Source organism: Coffea eugenioides, chromosome 10 (assembly GCF_003713205.1).
Source record: "Coffea eugenioides isolate CCC68of chromosome 10, Ceug_1.0, whole genome shotgun sequence".
NCBI classification, from domain to species: Eukaryota; Viridiplantae; Streptophyta; class Magnoliopsida; order Gentianales; family Rubiaceae; genus Coffea; species Coffea eugenioides.
In genome coordinates, this window is record NC_040044.1 from 30,629,228 (window position 1) to 30,645,141 (window position 15,914).

Here is a 15,914-nt window from a genome sequence, read left to right on the forward strand (position 1 = left end):
ACATTGAATCAAAGGTCAATTAGAAGTAGAGATATAATCAGATTAGATTTTAGACTTCGACGTGCAGTAGATATTCAAACTGAATTGTGTAGCTATAAATTTTGAAAATTATATCTAATTATTTGAAGAGTGGACAGCAAGGGGTGCTTTTTCTCGGAGATGGACAAAGTGTAGCTCTTTAGCATTTTCATTTGGAACTAGTTCTTATCCCGTGCACTTGCACGGGTTATTTCTTTAGTTTAACTTATTATCAAAATAAATCTCGAAAATAAAGATATTTATTTAGTAGATAAATTTTATAATCTCTTCAAGGAGTGTAATTATCGAAAAAATAGTTTGAAACATTAAAGAGGATATGTGAAAATTAAAATTTACAATAGGGACAAATATGAACCTTAAAAGGTTTTATATATTGGATCAAAAGTCAGAGTAATTAAAGAAAATTAATACAATAATTTACTTTGTTTAAGTTCTCTAATCTAAATGTACTAAACAAAAGCATATAATGATGAATTAATTAATCTTCTTGAATAATTCTTAAATAGTTCTTTTGCACAACATTTACCTATTGCATCATTACTGTAATTTGCGTAGGTATAGGCCAAAAAAAAAAAATTGAAATTCTTATTGTTTATATGGAGACAATATTTTCTTACCATAAAAGTATAAAAAAAAAAGAAGGAAAAAAAGTATAATTTCAACACTTAAAGATAATTCTTGAAGTGCCAACAATTTTTAAATAGTTTACGCTACATCCGATGACTAACAGTTAAACTAATGAAGAAGTTATTGCGTTAGCAGTAAAGGAAGCGCAGTCCCACGGATTTCCTCATCCTTTCAATGGGACATGAGGCAATTTCAAGAAAGAAATTTGAAACAATAAATTCACATTCACTATACAAACATCATGAAAAAAAATTACTAATGCAATGTGTATTTAATAGATTGAAGGGTTACCTATTCAAATCAAATCTTCTTGCCTAAATCAAAAGTAGAATATTACACAACTTTTGAAGTCCTACATATGAAATCAAAAAATGGCAATAATCCATATTATAAAGTAAAATAAGTATATTAATGAAGAAGTGAAGGATATTTGTGTTCATCAAATTAGTAAATCAAAACCCATAGTGAAGCATTGAAATCCCAAGAATAATCTTACATAATCAAAAAATCCTAAAAAAGTTAGGCAAAAATTTATATCTAGATCATTAATGAACATAAATAAATCTTCTCAAAGAGAAAAGAATACGCAGAAAATATTAGACCAATTGATGAACCAATTATTCTTGACATGATAACAATTCTGAAGAAATAAGCAAGAAAGCTACTCTATTTTATAAGTATAAGATTTCAATGATAATGGATAATTTTATATTTGAATCTAATTTGAAAAGATTAGGATAATATTTTCATATGTAACAGGCTTACTTTTATTTGAATTTTATTTTTGGACTTTAAATAGTAAGATTGACGGGATATGTTGGAAACTTAGAAAATTTCCGATCGTGTATATATTGATAGTGCATAAAAAAATTACTCGTACTCAAAACTCCTTTTTCTCCCTTCTCTCTAGAATTCTTCCAACCTAGATCTTCTCATCTCTCTCATGGGAGAGAGACCAAATCTGGTCTTTCCCCATGGGAGGAAGTACTTTTCATACTTTTTAGTCTCTTTTATTCGAATAAATTCTCTTCTAAGATTTCCTAATGAGAGAATGTTCTCTCCTAGGATCTCTTAGTAAGAGTTTCTTCTCTCCTAAATTGTTTTAGTAAGAGTTTTATTCTCTTCTGGATTTTTTCTTGTGAGAGTTTTTTAGTTTTTTATTTTTGTGAAATTTGAGATTTTGTAGATTTAGAATCTAGTTTCTTAGATCTGCAATTTCTCCATTATTGTCAGATGTATATTTCTTTTTGAACTTGAACTAGTTTTAATCAAATCTGATTGTCAGTAGACATGCACTAATATATTGGACTACAGTGATTCATTCGGATGGAAGATATATAGGAGTATCAATGTTATCTTTATTTATATTGTTTTCTTATATCTGTTATGTCTATTGATTTCAGATCTATATGTATCTGTGTCATATTTGTTTGATATATTTTCTATCATTAGTGCAGATTTGTGTAATTTTTTCTATTAAAAGAAAATTTGCATTGAGGGGAGATAGGGAGCAATAATGAGAGGGATTCATTGAGGTAAGGAATTTGGAGATAATAGTGTATTTAAAAACTAAACTTACAAAAGTCGATAAGATAAGACTTTTCATATTATGTTTTTATAGTGTAATACCAACAAAAATCCATAAACAAAATGAATAAAACCAAATTAACAAATTGATCTATAAATACTCTTCAATTAGGCATCTACATAGGAGTAAGAAACAACTTTATTTAAAATAGTTACCATATATAGATTTAATGAACCGTGTCTAATGGACTTGTTTTGTAGATCTAATTCAAATTAATTTTTTATATATTGTTGATAGTGTATACACTATCAGAATTAGATACATGATATATATGTAAGATTTCAATTTAAATTTAAATTAAAATCAGATATCATGCATTTAATAGTGATAATATATACATAATTAATATGTAGAAAATTAATCCTAATATATATATATATATATATATATATAGAGAGAGAGAGAGAGAGAGAGAGAGAGACATTAAATTGAACGTGAACTCATTGAAGGCAAAGTCAATGAAGAACTGAGAGTCGAACAACATCAGCCGGCATTGCATGGTGAAGTTATGTCGCTTTAAATTTTGGAGATTGAAGCTGCAACTGTAAATCTGTTGGGAGTTGACAATCCATTACGCCATGCATCTTGGTTGCGTAATTTGACCGGGTCACATTTCAAAAACTAACACATGAAGCCTTCTAGCATCACTCTTTTTAATATTTTTATTGCTAAAAGCACTTTTTTGCTAGAAAAATATTAACTACACCATGTACGCCATATGATGATACATTCATACCAATCAAAAGGACTAATTCTGTTGTTTTTTCCAATTAGAAAATTTATGGTTTTTATCCCATGTCGACCGAAACTAAAATTTTCTACAAATGGGTAATTAATTGATTTTATCACGATCGATATCATTCATCAGTCCACCTTGGACTAAGGATCTCATTCTGAAGTTCCAATATGCCCACGCACATGCTAAGTTTTGCATTCCAAATTTTTCTAACTACGTGAGCGGACTGCTGGACGGGGTCGGGACCATGTTACTGTGGAATTTGTGCAGGTTTTGAACGCTGTGGAATCATGAGAACATATCAACAAAGTAGGACAAAATCACGAGAATAAAATAAGCAAGGATCATGGACATTCTTTCTCCGGTTGAGATAGTCAACCCCCTCATTAAGCCTCTTGGCCTCATCACTCTATTGTTACCACCTACTTCTTAGACTTTTGACTATATTTTTGACCCATGAATAGGATTTATATTGTTATTATTACCCATTTTAAATTATGACTTTTATCTTGGAGTCAGAAAAAAAAAGTTATAGCAGATTTTAGGAGAAGATTTTTAATCAGGCATGTAAATTGCTTTTAATTGAATTCTTGTTTTCTTGTTTTCTGTTTGTAAAATAAGTAATTTTAGCGTTTCAAAAGTCACAAGTCCAACTATTCTGAGGTGGAAGAGGCACCTGGGTTGAGTTAAATGACTTGGCAGTAATAGCGTGATGAGACCCAATAAGGTAACTTAATAAGGAACTGAGGATCTCAATCGTTATTTCTCAATCCCTATAGTGTATGCATGCAGATCCTTGAGATTTGGTGCTATAAAATTTTCCAAAATTTGTGTAATCAACCATTTATGCTTTACATTGACTTCTCATCGTTCTTAAGTTGTGAATTTGCTTACACCAAAAGAAAAATAAAAATAAAAAGTTGTGATTCTTGTCCGTATACCTTCTTTTTCCTCTTAAATATTGCTCCTTGTTTTGGGACCCTTGATGTGACTCAAGTTGCACAAGCTGAAGAAGTAATCATCTATAGAATTATAAACTAGGTTATTATCACTTTACCCCCTTAATGTTTGCTATCAATTTTCTCCTTAACATTATTTTTTAGTCATTTTACCCTCAAGGCTAATGATCAAACTTAACGGATTTTATTAATTCAAGTGATAAGACATATTTAACCTTAGAATTATTATCATTTTACCTCCATAAGCTATAACCTTATTATCAATTTACCCCATAGAGTTATTTTTTAGGCAATTTATCCCACCATTATACCAACCTAACAAGTTAAAAAACTTTAGAAAATAGTACCCTCTTTTTCATATAATAAAAACAATAAAAAATGTAGAATGACTCTTCTCCTTTTTAGTGTCAAGAAAAAAAATTCAAAACATTAATTTCTTTTTTCTTGGCAATTTTATTAATATTAAAAAAATAGAAAAATAGGGGAGGGATAGAGAGAGCTCAATTCTTTTTTGTTAATACAAACAAAAAAGAATTCAATATTTTTATTATTTTAAAATTACTTTACTTTTCTGTTTATTACTCAATTCTAATCCTAATCCTGAGGACATTAAAGTAATATGATAATATTATATTCTTCCTTATTTTATTTTTTTTGAAAATCTAATTTTCTGTTTCCTTCTGACCTATTTCCTTTTCTTTTCGAAGTATTAATAAGTGTGAAAAAATAAATTTGAGAAAACCTTTTTATTTTTATGTTTTTGGAATCTTAGAGTTGAAAAAAGGAAGAATAATTATTCCAAATTTTTTATTTTTAATTATATATAAAAAAGTAAATACATTTAAACATTTTTTAACATATTTTTTTTATTAATGAAAGGGTAAAATATCTGGAAGAGAGTAAATCAATTATATCACTATAATTTAAAGGGATGAAGTGATAATAATGATATACTAATACCATAAAATAAAAGGGTATTTTTGTCAAAAAATTATTAACATTCTGAGTTGAATTACCTATGGGATAAAATGATTAAAAAATAACATTAGGGAATAAATTGATAGTAGTGATACAGTTTAAGGGGACAAAGTAATACTAACCCTTATAAAAGAATTGGAAGCCGAAGAATTTATTGGAAAAACAGAATCATGAATTAATACTAAATATCAACATTTAAGTCGGTAGAAATTAAAGATTCAAATTTGATCGTATACAAGTTTAGTCATGTATGTTATCATCTCATTATTGGTCCGTCATTTTGTAATATTGTTGAGCTATTATGTATACAATAATAATATCCTAGTTCAGTTTTTTATTTTGCTTCTTAAATTGTAATTATGCTTTTTTTATTTACACGTCAAAATCTGTCTTGGGCCTACATTACCTACATTACGGGGAGAGGGAGCACAACGAGGTTATGTAAATAGACTAGAGGGAATAGTAAAGCCTACTGTAGGGCACGAACCGCTAAGGTCAGTTTTAGATACTAGTGTTAAAGGCATCCGATGTGCATACAATTTAGAATTAGTTATGATTTTTTATGAATATATAGATTTTTTTCTTTCTACACAAATAAATTTTATAAAAATATTTCATGAGAAAACTTCAACTTAATCTTCAATGAAATACTAATAAATAATTTGGTATTTATAATATTCATGCTAGTTATGAGTGGCTATGCTGAAAAGGATGTTTAGGGTAAAAATTAGTGTTCGTAAGGGTAAAATTAGAATTGCAAAAAATGACAGAAGATGTTTATGCCAACTCTCACTAATCTCCTTTTATATACATATATTGTATAGATATTATATTAATTTTTTATACACTGATAGTGTATATATCATCACTATTAAATATATAATAATTCATCTAAATTTGATTTTAAAATCTAAATTTTGTTTATATATCATACATTCAACCATAGTAGTACATACAATATATAAGATTAATTCATAGATATTATGGAAAAGAAAGACAAAAAAAAAAAAAAGAGAGTTAGTGGCTGGGTAGCGGAAGGGAGACAGATTGAGCCGGTTGAGCCGGCCATATTGATGTGATTGAGGTATTGATGTGGTCCTACAGGATCCCTTCAGGGAGGGAACGGGTGGGAATCCAAACAATAAATGCACACGTCAAACCCTGTCCAATGTGCCAGCGTTTGTGGTCCGAAACGAAATGGCCTGGCTCGCACTCACCACGCGCCTGGCAAGGGGTGTGCTGGAAGCATAAGAAAAAATAAAAATGAGGGGAAAATGGTGATACACTAAAGAAGCAGAGGAATATCATCCTCTCTCTCTCTCTTGTCGCTCTGCTCTTAATTCTCTGAAGAAGGCGTTATGTTTTCCTATATTTTTAGGCGTGATGTTTTTCAAATCGTTCATGTGAATGTACAATTAAATTTGTGGGTGTTCATCCACCGTGACTTTAGAAATATTCGAAATCTGAAATTTCAATAGTGAGTGAAAATATTAATTTTTTTTAAAAAAATTGTTGCAACAAAATTAATATCTTATATGTTTTTCCAACAAAATTCAATCAATTTAACTCAAATAATGATATAAAAATATTAGATTCATAATCCTAAGTTTGAACTCATAATATCAATTCTTAAACAACATTTAAATAAAAAAGAACTCCAAATTAAATTGTGCGGCTAAAGTCTAACATTTCAACTTATATCACAATTTGACATTCGAGTATAGTTATAGTTACATTAGTTAATTTGTAACTAGTAATTAATAATTAGTAATAGGATTAAGGTTTACTCTTATATTTAGTAATATATATAACTAATATATATAATTATATTATACAAATTTCAATAATTCGGCCAATAATTGGTAATTTGGTATTGTATTTTTAATATCTGTTCTCAAATCGTTTTACTGAACATTATATTTTGATGTTTTAGAATTCTGTTTTATTGAAATCCAAAATCCAATCTCGATTACATCGCCCAATTTTTCAAATTTTTTCCAAAATATGAACACCCAATTTCAACTTCGTGTGTTACTATTGTTCTTCTCGTTATCCCAACTATTGCTACACACACAGCATGACCAGATCAATATAAGTTTTATTATTATTATAGAGCAATCAAATCATTTACATCTACTTACTAACTTAATCTATTGTGAGAGGTAGTTATGCAACCTTCATTTGATATATTCTTTATGATTTATTTCACTTATTCTGGAGACTTTTTACAGTTAGATTTCATTAAGTTATGAATACAATGTAACTGCACATCATCTATTATTTACATTCGGTTCAATGATGTTTGGTGTTTATTTTTCTTTTTTATATACGTAACCTGAAGAAGATGGTTAGAAAATATTTTCTCTACTCTGCTTTACTTGTTTTTCCTTTAGAATTTAATCACAGCAACACCTCATAGTTGTTAATTTTTTTATTACAAAAGATGATCAATGTTTCTTGTCAATCATGCATAAGGATGGACTCTTTAAGTGAAGAAACAATTCCAAAAATATCAACTTTTGTAGCGTATTTTATTTTTTTCATTAGGAATGTATTATGTATGTGTGTGTGTGTGTTTTTTTTTCCTTAAAGAGGCCATACTTTGTCTTTTCCAAGTCTTGTTCAAAATCTTCCAAATTTGAGTACCAGCACTATAGCAACTCTACATGTAAATCTTGATTCCAAAATAAAAAAATATTCTCACCACTTCTTCGATTTTGGTATTTTCTGCAATGATTGCTGATGTACTGAATTCTAATGTGCTCATGCTAATGTTATAATTTGCCTCAATTACACCGATGCTCCCTAACTTTAGTCTTTATTTTTAGTTTCAAAACTAATATTCCCTTTTCATTCTAAGTCAACCAACGAGTAATAATTTGGGGAAAATTTTTAGTATGCCATTTTCTTGTCACTTTTCCGGTCATTTTTTTTATTGTTCATCTTTTAATTTGAGTACTTTGCTACAAGAAAATTAGTTTTATGGGAGGTTAATCTTATTTTTCAAACCTCAGGGTAAGATCATGCAATCATCCCTTTATATACATATCTAATCGGTCACCTGCATAGAGTATTTGTTGGTATTTGCCCCTCTGGTCATGCACTCAAAGCATATTTTTTATTTATTTTTTGGGAGGCCTGTCAATCGAGCCATTTGAGTCGGGTTTTAAAAAATTCAAACTTGATTCATATAATTAGTATTACTTTCGGATTTTTAACTATGAGTTCCTGGTTGACAAATATGAAATTCATACTTGACTCATAAAATATTTGCCATGTGACCCTAATTTAGAGTTAGACAAAACTCACTTATTACTCCTTAATTTCCTTAATGCAATTACTATAACTATTAAGTTCTAAAACTAATTTAATATCCAGAGGACCACAACATTAAAACTATACATGAACAAGTAACAATTCATTGAAAAGTATATAAACCTAGAATTTTTGAACAATAATATATTCAATTAGTTCAACGTACATGGAAAATAGTAATAAAATATGATCAATAGTCAAATACATCTTCAAAAGTTCTCAACTTGCTCGTACTAAGATTTGTCCTTCTAAATCTTTTGACATAATTTTGTATATTTAATATTTTTTATATATATTAATACGTTTCGACACATAACTCATAAGTATAAAGTATTAGTATTATATATTTAGATATACATATATATGTATGTGTGTGTATATACATATCAAACTATGAATATATTATATATAATTATATATAGATGCAGATTAGAAAGCCGAGCCTATATCGAGTTTGAGTCTAATGAGAACCAAACTCGACTCATATTTAATTCGAGACTAATATGTAGGTCCAAATTTAGCCCAATTCAATGAAAAATTAGATTCATCGAGCTTTTTCTTGAGTCAAGTGGCCGGAGCTTGAGCCAGCCCAACCCATTGATGGTTCTATTTTTGGAAAAATAGCTAATTTTGTTCCTAAACTTTTTTACTGGTACCAATTTAATCTCTAACTCTTATTTTGGCCGATTTAATACTTGAATTTATTTTGTAGTTCCAATTAAGAACCTCTACAGTGGCACCATTACCTAAAACTAATTCGACTCTTAATTGACTAACTAAACAGGGATAATATAGGAATGTCACCCATGGGACTGTGATATAACAAGTAAATCATGTAAAAAAACTCCTAGATAAAAATTTTAAATAATGTAAAAAATGTTCAAATAAGACTTTCTTAAAATTTAATCTTTTGATTTCTTTTTACACGATTTTCTCGTTTTATTATAATCCCATCAGCGAATTTTCTAGAATACATATTTAATTGATCAATTAGGAGTCAGATCAGTTTTAAGTGGTAGTGTTGCCACCAAATCTCTTATTTGGAACTGTAAGTTTATGTATCAAATTGACTATGAATAAAACTTAGAAATTAAATCCGATCATTTTGCCTTCATTTTTTCTTCTAGCCGGACACGTTCCAATTTTCTTCAACGTACATGCGCGTCGGCCTTCCCTCTTCGAATTAACTAGCCTGTGGCATGCATTTATAATATCACACGTGTCATTTTCACGGACGCTGCTCGTTCCTACCCTAAATGGGTCCAACTTCAATCGTTACGTCCACATATGAGAGTTATGTACTTTTGTGGTTCAACATTCAACTTAAGCGTTCCTGGCAACTGAGCCATCAATTTTGATGATATCAAAGATTTTGGTGGACCACAATCTCTTCAGTGTACGCTTGTATATTGTGGTGTGGGAGAATATTTTGTCCTTTCTTTTCAACTTGTTTGCTGACTTCAACGTTTCATGGTTTTGAGTTTTGCATTTGCTTAAATTAAGAACGTGGAGCATTTTGCTATGCATAGAGTGGCTTGTTGTTGATCATAAGTTCTGCTTGCCATTTAGGAATTAATCAATTAAAGTATTGGAATGTCAATTTATTCAAAGTTGGCATCTAATATATCAATCCTAGTGAAATGTTGCCATCTAAAATGAAAAGCATAAACCAGATCCATCCTTGATATAATATATATATATATATTTATATATATATTTTTTGGGAAAATCTTGTAGGCAGTTGCACTACATGAATTCATCTCGATCGTTTGACTAACTTCTAATTACTGGACCAAAAAAACATTTTCCTTTGTTTTCTTGGTACTTAGTATCCTTTTCCTGAAGAATTCATCTGAAAATGGAAACAGAAAAATATTCTTGAGATAAAATGCTTGACGCTTCCAATGGATCATTGCAACTCTTTGTACCTTGAAAATTTCTTTGTAATAATCCATTCCCAGTTAGAGAAAAAGTATTGTATCTTTGTAGAAAATATTTTTTTCACTTTTTTTAAAAAATGTTTCTTTTGCATCTATTTTCCCCATAAAGAAGGTAAGAATAGGAAATATAGATATAGTGGCTATATGCCCATTCCTGTGAAAGCCGGTTAAGAATCGATCGAACCCGTCAAATTTGGTAAAAAATCAAACTTTTGAACCCGTTCATATTAAAGTTTATTCTTTGCTATATTTTAAAAAAATCTCACAGCCCTCCAATTTACATAATAAATAAAAGAATAAAAAAGAAAATATTTTGAACTGAATTGAACTGGTTAAATCAGTTTAAATCGTGAATAAAAAATTCATCCGATTTACTTAGCAATCTCGGTTTTAAACATTGGATATTAGTCATAGCTAATGACAAGCCTCTAATCTAAGAGTGCCCAGATAATTATTGGCACGTTATTTCAATCTTAATGATTTTTTTTAAATAATTTTATATGTTGCTTAAGACGTTAATGTTTTAACCCTAAAAACGGATTACTGCAATCAAATAGGGAAAAGGTAAAGAGAGACGGAATTGTCAAACAATATAAAGTTAGTCCAGCACGCTAAGAACATTTTCCAGCGAAACGTGCGGTAAACGTAGTAGTTTAAACACTTACGTAATATGTATAGTTGTTTGATTTTGAGTTTTCTCGTACATGATTTAATTTGCCACAGAAATTGAAAACAGATACATTTAGAACATGGCCTCAAATGACCAATTGAGAATAATCTTGTACGCTAGAAGTAATCCTTGTCCATATGGGAAAAGTTGGATAACAATTTTAAAATAACTTGAGTTGATCGAGATGGTAGAGTTGATATCATAACTTTCTACTAACTCGAGTTCAAACCTCTCTTGGGACATCTGTCCGTCGCATAGAGTTTACCTAATGCGTCTTACCCCTCCATGTGGTTGTTGGGCTATTGCACCGAACAGGGTTTACCCAACGTGCATTTCGGATACCGGTTGCGGGTTCTTTTTTCAACGAAAAAAAATTTAAAAGAAGAATTTTGGTAGTAAAAAATTCAACTACAGCTAGTACAAAGTTGTCATGGTATTTTGCAAATATTAGTCTACAAAATCTACAGTAGATCATGGAAAATTTGTTCTCGATCGTTTAATTTTTTCATTTGTCGGTTGGAATAAGTATTTGTTATCAACCTCAAGATTGCGTAGAACTCCCTCTTCCATTTTTACTTTTCAACTCCTTACTGAAGAAGATGGCAAAGTCATAAGAAAGATTGGGAAGTAATTTTTTGTTGGATTACTTTAAATATAGTCGCAGCTTCGGAAACTTAGTCGAATGAAATCTTATGCCATACATTAGGGCAATAAGTGAACCACATTAAGATCACGATTTTTGTAATGATAATGTGAACAACTTCTCCATCACCCTTTATTACTATTACACGGACCCTTTGCAAGATAAACCAGCTGTAGATCGCCAAAGCTTACATTTAAGTGAAGTTATTATTTTTTCCCACCACCTTTTAATAGCACGCCATAACTCTTCTATATTGTAAAAAAGAGAAATTTTCAAAAAATGTGCATTTCTTTTTTGTGTTTGCTAGTATTAGAGTAACATATTTTATGGTATTTTTTACCAATAAAAAAAATTCAATAGTATGTTGAGATGAGATTAAGCTAAAACAATTAGCCAATACAAGTACGGATTACAAGAAAAAGATAATACGGGTGACTCTTAAAAGGCATAAATGTCACCCCTATAGGTCGGTCACACAGCATTTGACAGGATCGTACTCGAAGTCTGGAATCCCGCTTAGTCTTCAAGTACACAGAGAATCTTATGCACTAAATCAGTTCTCTCTCTCCACTTGTACTGAATGAAAATAACTGATATGATTCATTTGGGATCTTATATTGGCTGCTGTTACTGTCAGAGCAGAAATTAGGTTCTAGAGCAAATTTTAATTTAACAGACAATTTTGTCCCTCTTTAGCTAACAACTATAAGGTTTTGTTTTAATTGCTATTTTTAAGAATTTTTATAAAAAAATATATTATAATGATTGAATGTATATAAAATAAAAATTTGATTAAAAAATATAAAAAAAAGGGAAAAATTTTTCATCGAAAAATCAGGATCCAAAGAAGGAAAATTTTAGGGTCCCCATAGAGCCGTCCGCTCCTTCTCCCCGTCCATGTCAATGCGCCACCCGTCACTCCGTTACCGACTCCCATATTTCCTTTCCTTCTCCTCACCGACAAATTCTATACATCCAATCGAATACCCCAATTAGTAAATCAAATCAAAGATGAATCCAATACCCAATTTAACCCACTGAACCGCTTCCTAGGCTTTACTATCAAAAGCCCTGAAGCAGCGAATTCAGTTTTTTATTGTTGCCTTTTCGTACTGAAAGTGAGTATTGGCACCAACAAACAATGAACGGAATGGCTTCAGAGGATACTTGATTTACTGTTTCTATGTAGTTTGACGGTCATTTTTTTTGTTTTGTCTATTCCTGCAGCATGCTTGATTGATGTGTCTCCGGCATGATGGAGTTTGGTTGGAAAAGAAGGGCTGGATAGGGCAGTTACAAGAAGAATTTGGTGGTTGAACCTTTGGGGGGGGGGGGCGGGGAGAGGGGGTTGATTTCGTGAAATTTGGGGTTGGGGAAGAACAGGATTTGTTAAATTTTGAAGAAGAGATGGAGGTGGCAATGGTGGCTTTGGCCATGGCAGTGGCAGAGGACTAGCAGGCTGATAAACATTCTGGGGAAGGGCTAAGGAACAATGGTTTGACCATAACGTTTTGGGCTTTTGGTTAAGTTAATAATAATGTTAATTTTAGGAGGGGAAAATTTGTCTATTAAGATAAAATTTGCCCTTTAACCTAATTTCTGTTCTGGCAGTATCGCCAACCTCTTATATTAGAAAGAAGTACCATAAGATAGTTTTGAATGCATGCTTAATCTCAAAATGCTCAAACAGATTATAATATCTTAAATTCTAATAAATCCACTAATAATTAGGTAGTTGATTAACTGATATCGCTGATTAGAGGGGAGTAACAAGTTGTTAAGTGCTAATAGGCTTGGGTCTGCAAATAAAATAAAAAAAAAAGAAAAAAAAAGCTTGAGTTCTGAAAGCCATGTTCTAACCTACCAAGTCACCTACTTAGAACTGCAATTTTGAAATTTATATGTTAGAAGACAATTTTGAAATTTCTTGTATTTTTTAGATCTGTTCATAATTTTTTAGATTTATTGTATCTATTAAGTTCCAAATCTATAATTTTTAATGTATGTTTAATCTGTCATTAGTGTAGTGATGTAGATCAATTCATGCTGGACGATTTTTAATAATTTGTTAATGAAATTTGCTTTTTATCAAAAAACTAATGTAGTATGCACGCCATCACTACAGGAAATCTTGATTAAGACCTAATGTTTATAACGGCAAAAATATGCTCTGGAATAGTGGACCATATGTAAACCTTTGCTTATTCCCTCCTTTATAAATACCTTATTACTGAACTTTTGCTAACCAGCCGTCCCACCTTTCAGACTTTTCCTCTATCTATCCTAAGCCCTTCTTTTATTTAATCCTCAACATTTCAAAGAAACAACATTCATACCATAATAGTCTTGGCCGCAGCAAAGTCATTAAAGTTTAATTACTTTGCCAAGGCATGGCAGTGGTTTTTAGGAACACCATGATGGACGTTGATTTTCCTTGTTATAGCACCACCACCACCACCACCGCCACCACGACGGCAACTACTACAACCACCACTACCGCCACCTCTAGTGATGACAATTGTTGCGACTGGAATGACTGGTCCTCAGTTGTGGACTGGGATGAAATCTCGTGTGATGGTGATCACATGAAAGACGATGGTTTTCATGACTTGTTGGAAACCATGACTGATGAAATCGTCACCGTCCACCACCCTGCCTGGGCTCTCCCTGACAGGAGGAGCTCAACCGTGTCCCCGGAAACCGTCATGATGGACTCGGAAGATGACGGTGGAGAGGATTTTAAAGGGCTCCGCCTTGTTCACCTGCTGATGGCAGCTGCCGAGGCGCTGACCGGTGTCAACAAGAGCCATGAGTTGGCGAGGGTGATATTGGTTCGGCTCAAGGAGTTGGTTTCTCCAAACGATGGCTCTAATATGGAGAGATTGGCCGCCTATTTCACTGAAGCCTTGCACGGCTTGCTTGAAGGAGCTGGAGGGGCAGCAGCAGGGGTGTACGGTAAGCATTTTTCGGGTCATCATGGGCCTCACGCGAAGGATGATCATCACCATCAGACGGATGTCCTTGCAGCATTTCAGCTGTTGCAGGACATGTCACCTTATGTTAAGTTTGGACACTTCACAGCTAATCAAGCAATATTGGAGGCTGTGGTCCATGATAGAAGAGTCCACATTGTGGACTATGACATTATGGAGGGAATCCAATGGGCCTCACTAATGCAGGCCCTAATGTCCCGAAAAGATGGCCCATCAACCCACCTCAGGATCACTGCCTTATCTAGGGGTGGGAGTGCCCGCCGGTCATTCACGACCATCCAAGAGACCGGTCGACGGTTGTCGGCATTTGCGGCATCCATCGGTCAACCATTTTCATTCCATCAATGTAGGTTGGATTCAGATGAAGCATTCCGACCATCTTCTTTGAAATTAGTTCGAGGAGAAGCACTAATTATAAATTGTATGTTACATTTGCCACATTTTAGCTACCGAGCTTCAGAATCGATTGCTTCATTTTTATCCGGAGCCAAAACACTAAACCCGAGATTAATCACTTTAGTTGAAGAGGAGGTAGGCCCCATTGCAAACGAAGGGTTCGTTGGTAAATTCATTGACTCATTGCATCATTACTCTGCAATTTATGATTCGCTTGAGGCAGGATTTCCACTGCAGGGCCGGGCTAGGGTGCTTGTGGAGCGTGTATTCTTGGGCCCCCGAATTGCCGGATCAATAGCCCGTATCTATCGGGCCCAAGGTGAGGCGGAAGGGGGATCTTGGGGGGAGCGGATGGCGAGCATGGGATTCCGTCCAATTAGCGTTAGCTTTGCTAATCATTGTCAAGCAAAATTGTTGGTGGGGCTTTTCAATGATGGGTATAGGGTTGAGGAATTGGCCTGCAATAAACTTGTACTAGGATGGAAATCCAGACGCTTACTCTCTGCTTCCGTTTGGACATCCCCAGATAATGATATGTAAAATAATTAAGGGTAAAACACCAAAAAACTTGGAGGTTCTCTAACTTTTTAGTTAGTTTTGTGCTTTTGTTTTCAGTTTTAGTGATTAGAGATGAAAGCAAAGCTTGATGTTAATTAGAAGGTTGTGTTTGTAAGTTTCGAAAACCAGTAATTTGCCTTTTTGTTAGATGACGTTCGTAGAGATATTTTTTTGAGAAAGGAAGACTTGGATGAAGGTTTCTATACATGAATGCATACGCATCTTAATTAAAAAACACGAGCCAAGTTTGGACTCTTTTATTAATGATCAGGTGGTCACGAGACTCTCTTTTTGCTCTCTCATCAAACAATTGAATTGACCATTTATGTCCTTGTTCATTTGCCTAGGAGTATTTAAAAAAAAAAAAAAGAAAAAAGAAGAACAAGTCTGTGCGACCTCCTTAATAGGTTCTCAATTTCCTTCTTATCATCATGATATCCAGCATCCTTCAATTTTTTTTTTTAATACTCCC

At 32.3% G+C, this 15,914-nt stretch overlaps 1 protein-coding gene across 1 annotated transcript; it reads left to right on the plus strand.

Annotated features, from left to right (window-relative positions):
- Nucleotides 1-13,756: 13,756 nt before the first annotated feature.
- Nucleotides 13,757-15,540, plus strand: LOC113749813 (nodulation-signaling pathway 2 protein). The gene has a single exon (XM_027293678.1). The coding sequence runs from the start codon at nucleotides 13,886-13,888 to the stop codon at nucleotides 15,422-15,424; it is 1,539 nt and encodes a 512-aa protein (XP_027149479.1). The 5' UTR covers nucleotides 13,757-13,885; the 3' UTR covers nucleotides 15,425-15,540.
- The last annotated feature ends 374 nt before the right edge of the window (nucleotides 15,541-15,914 follow it).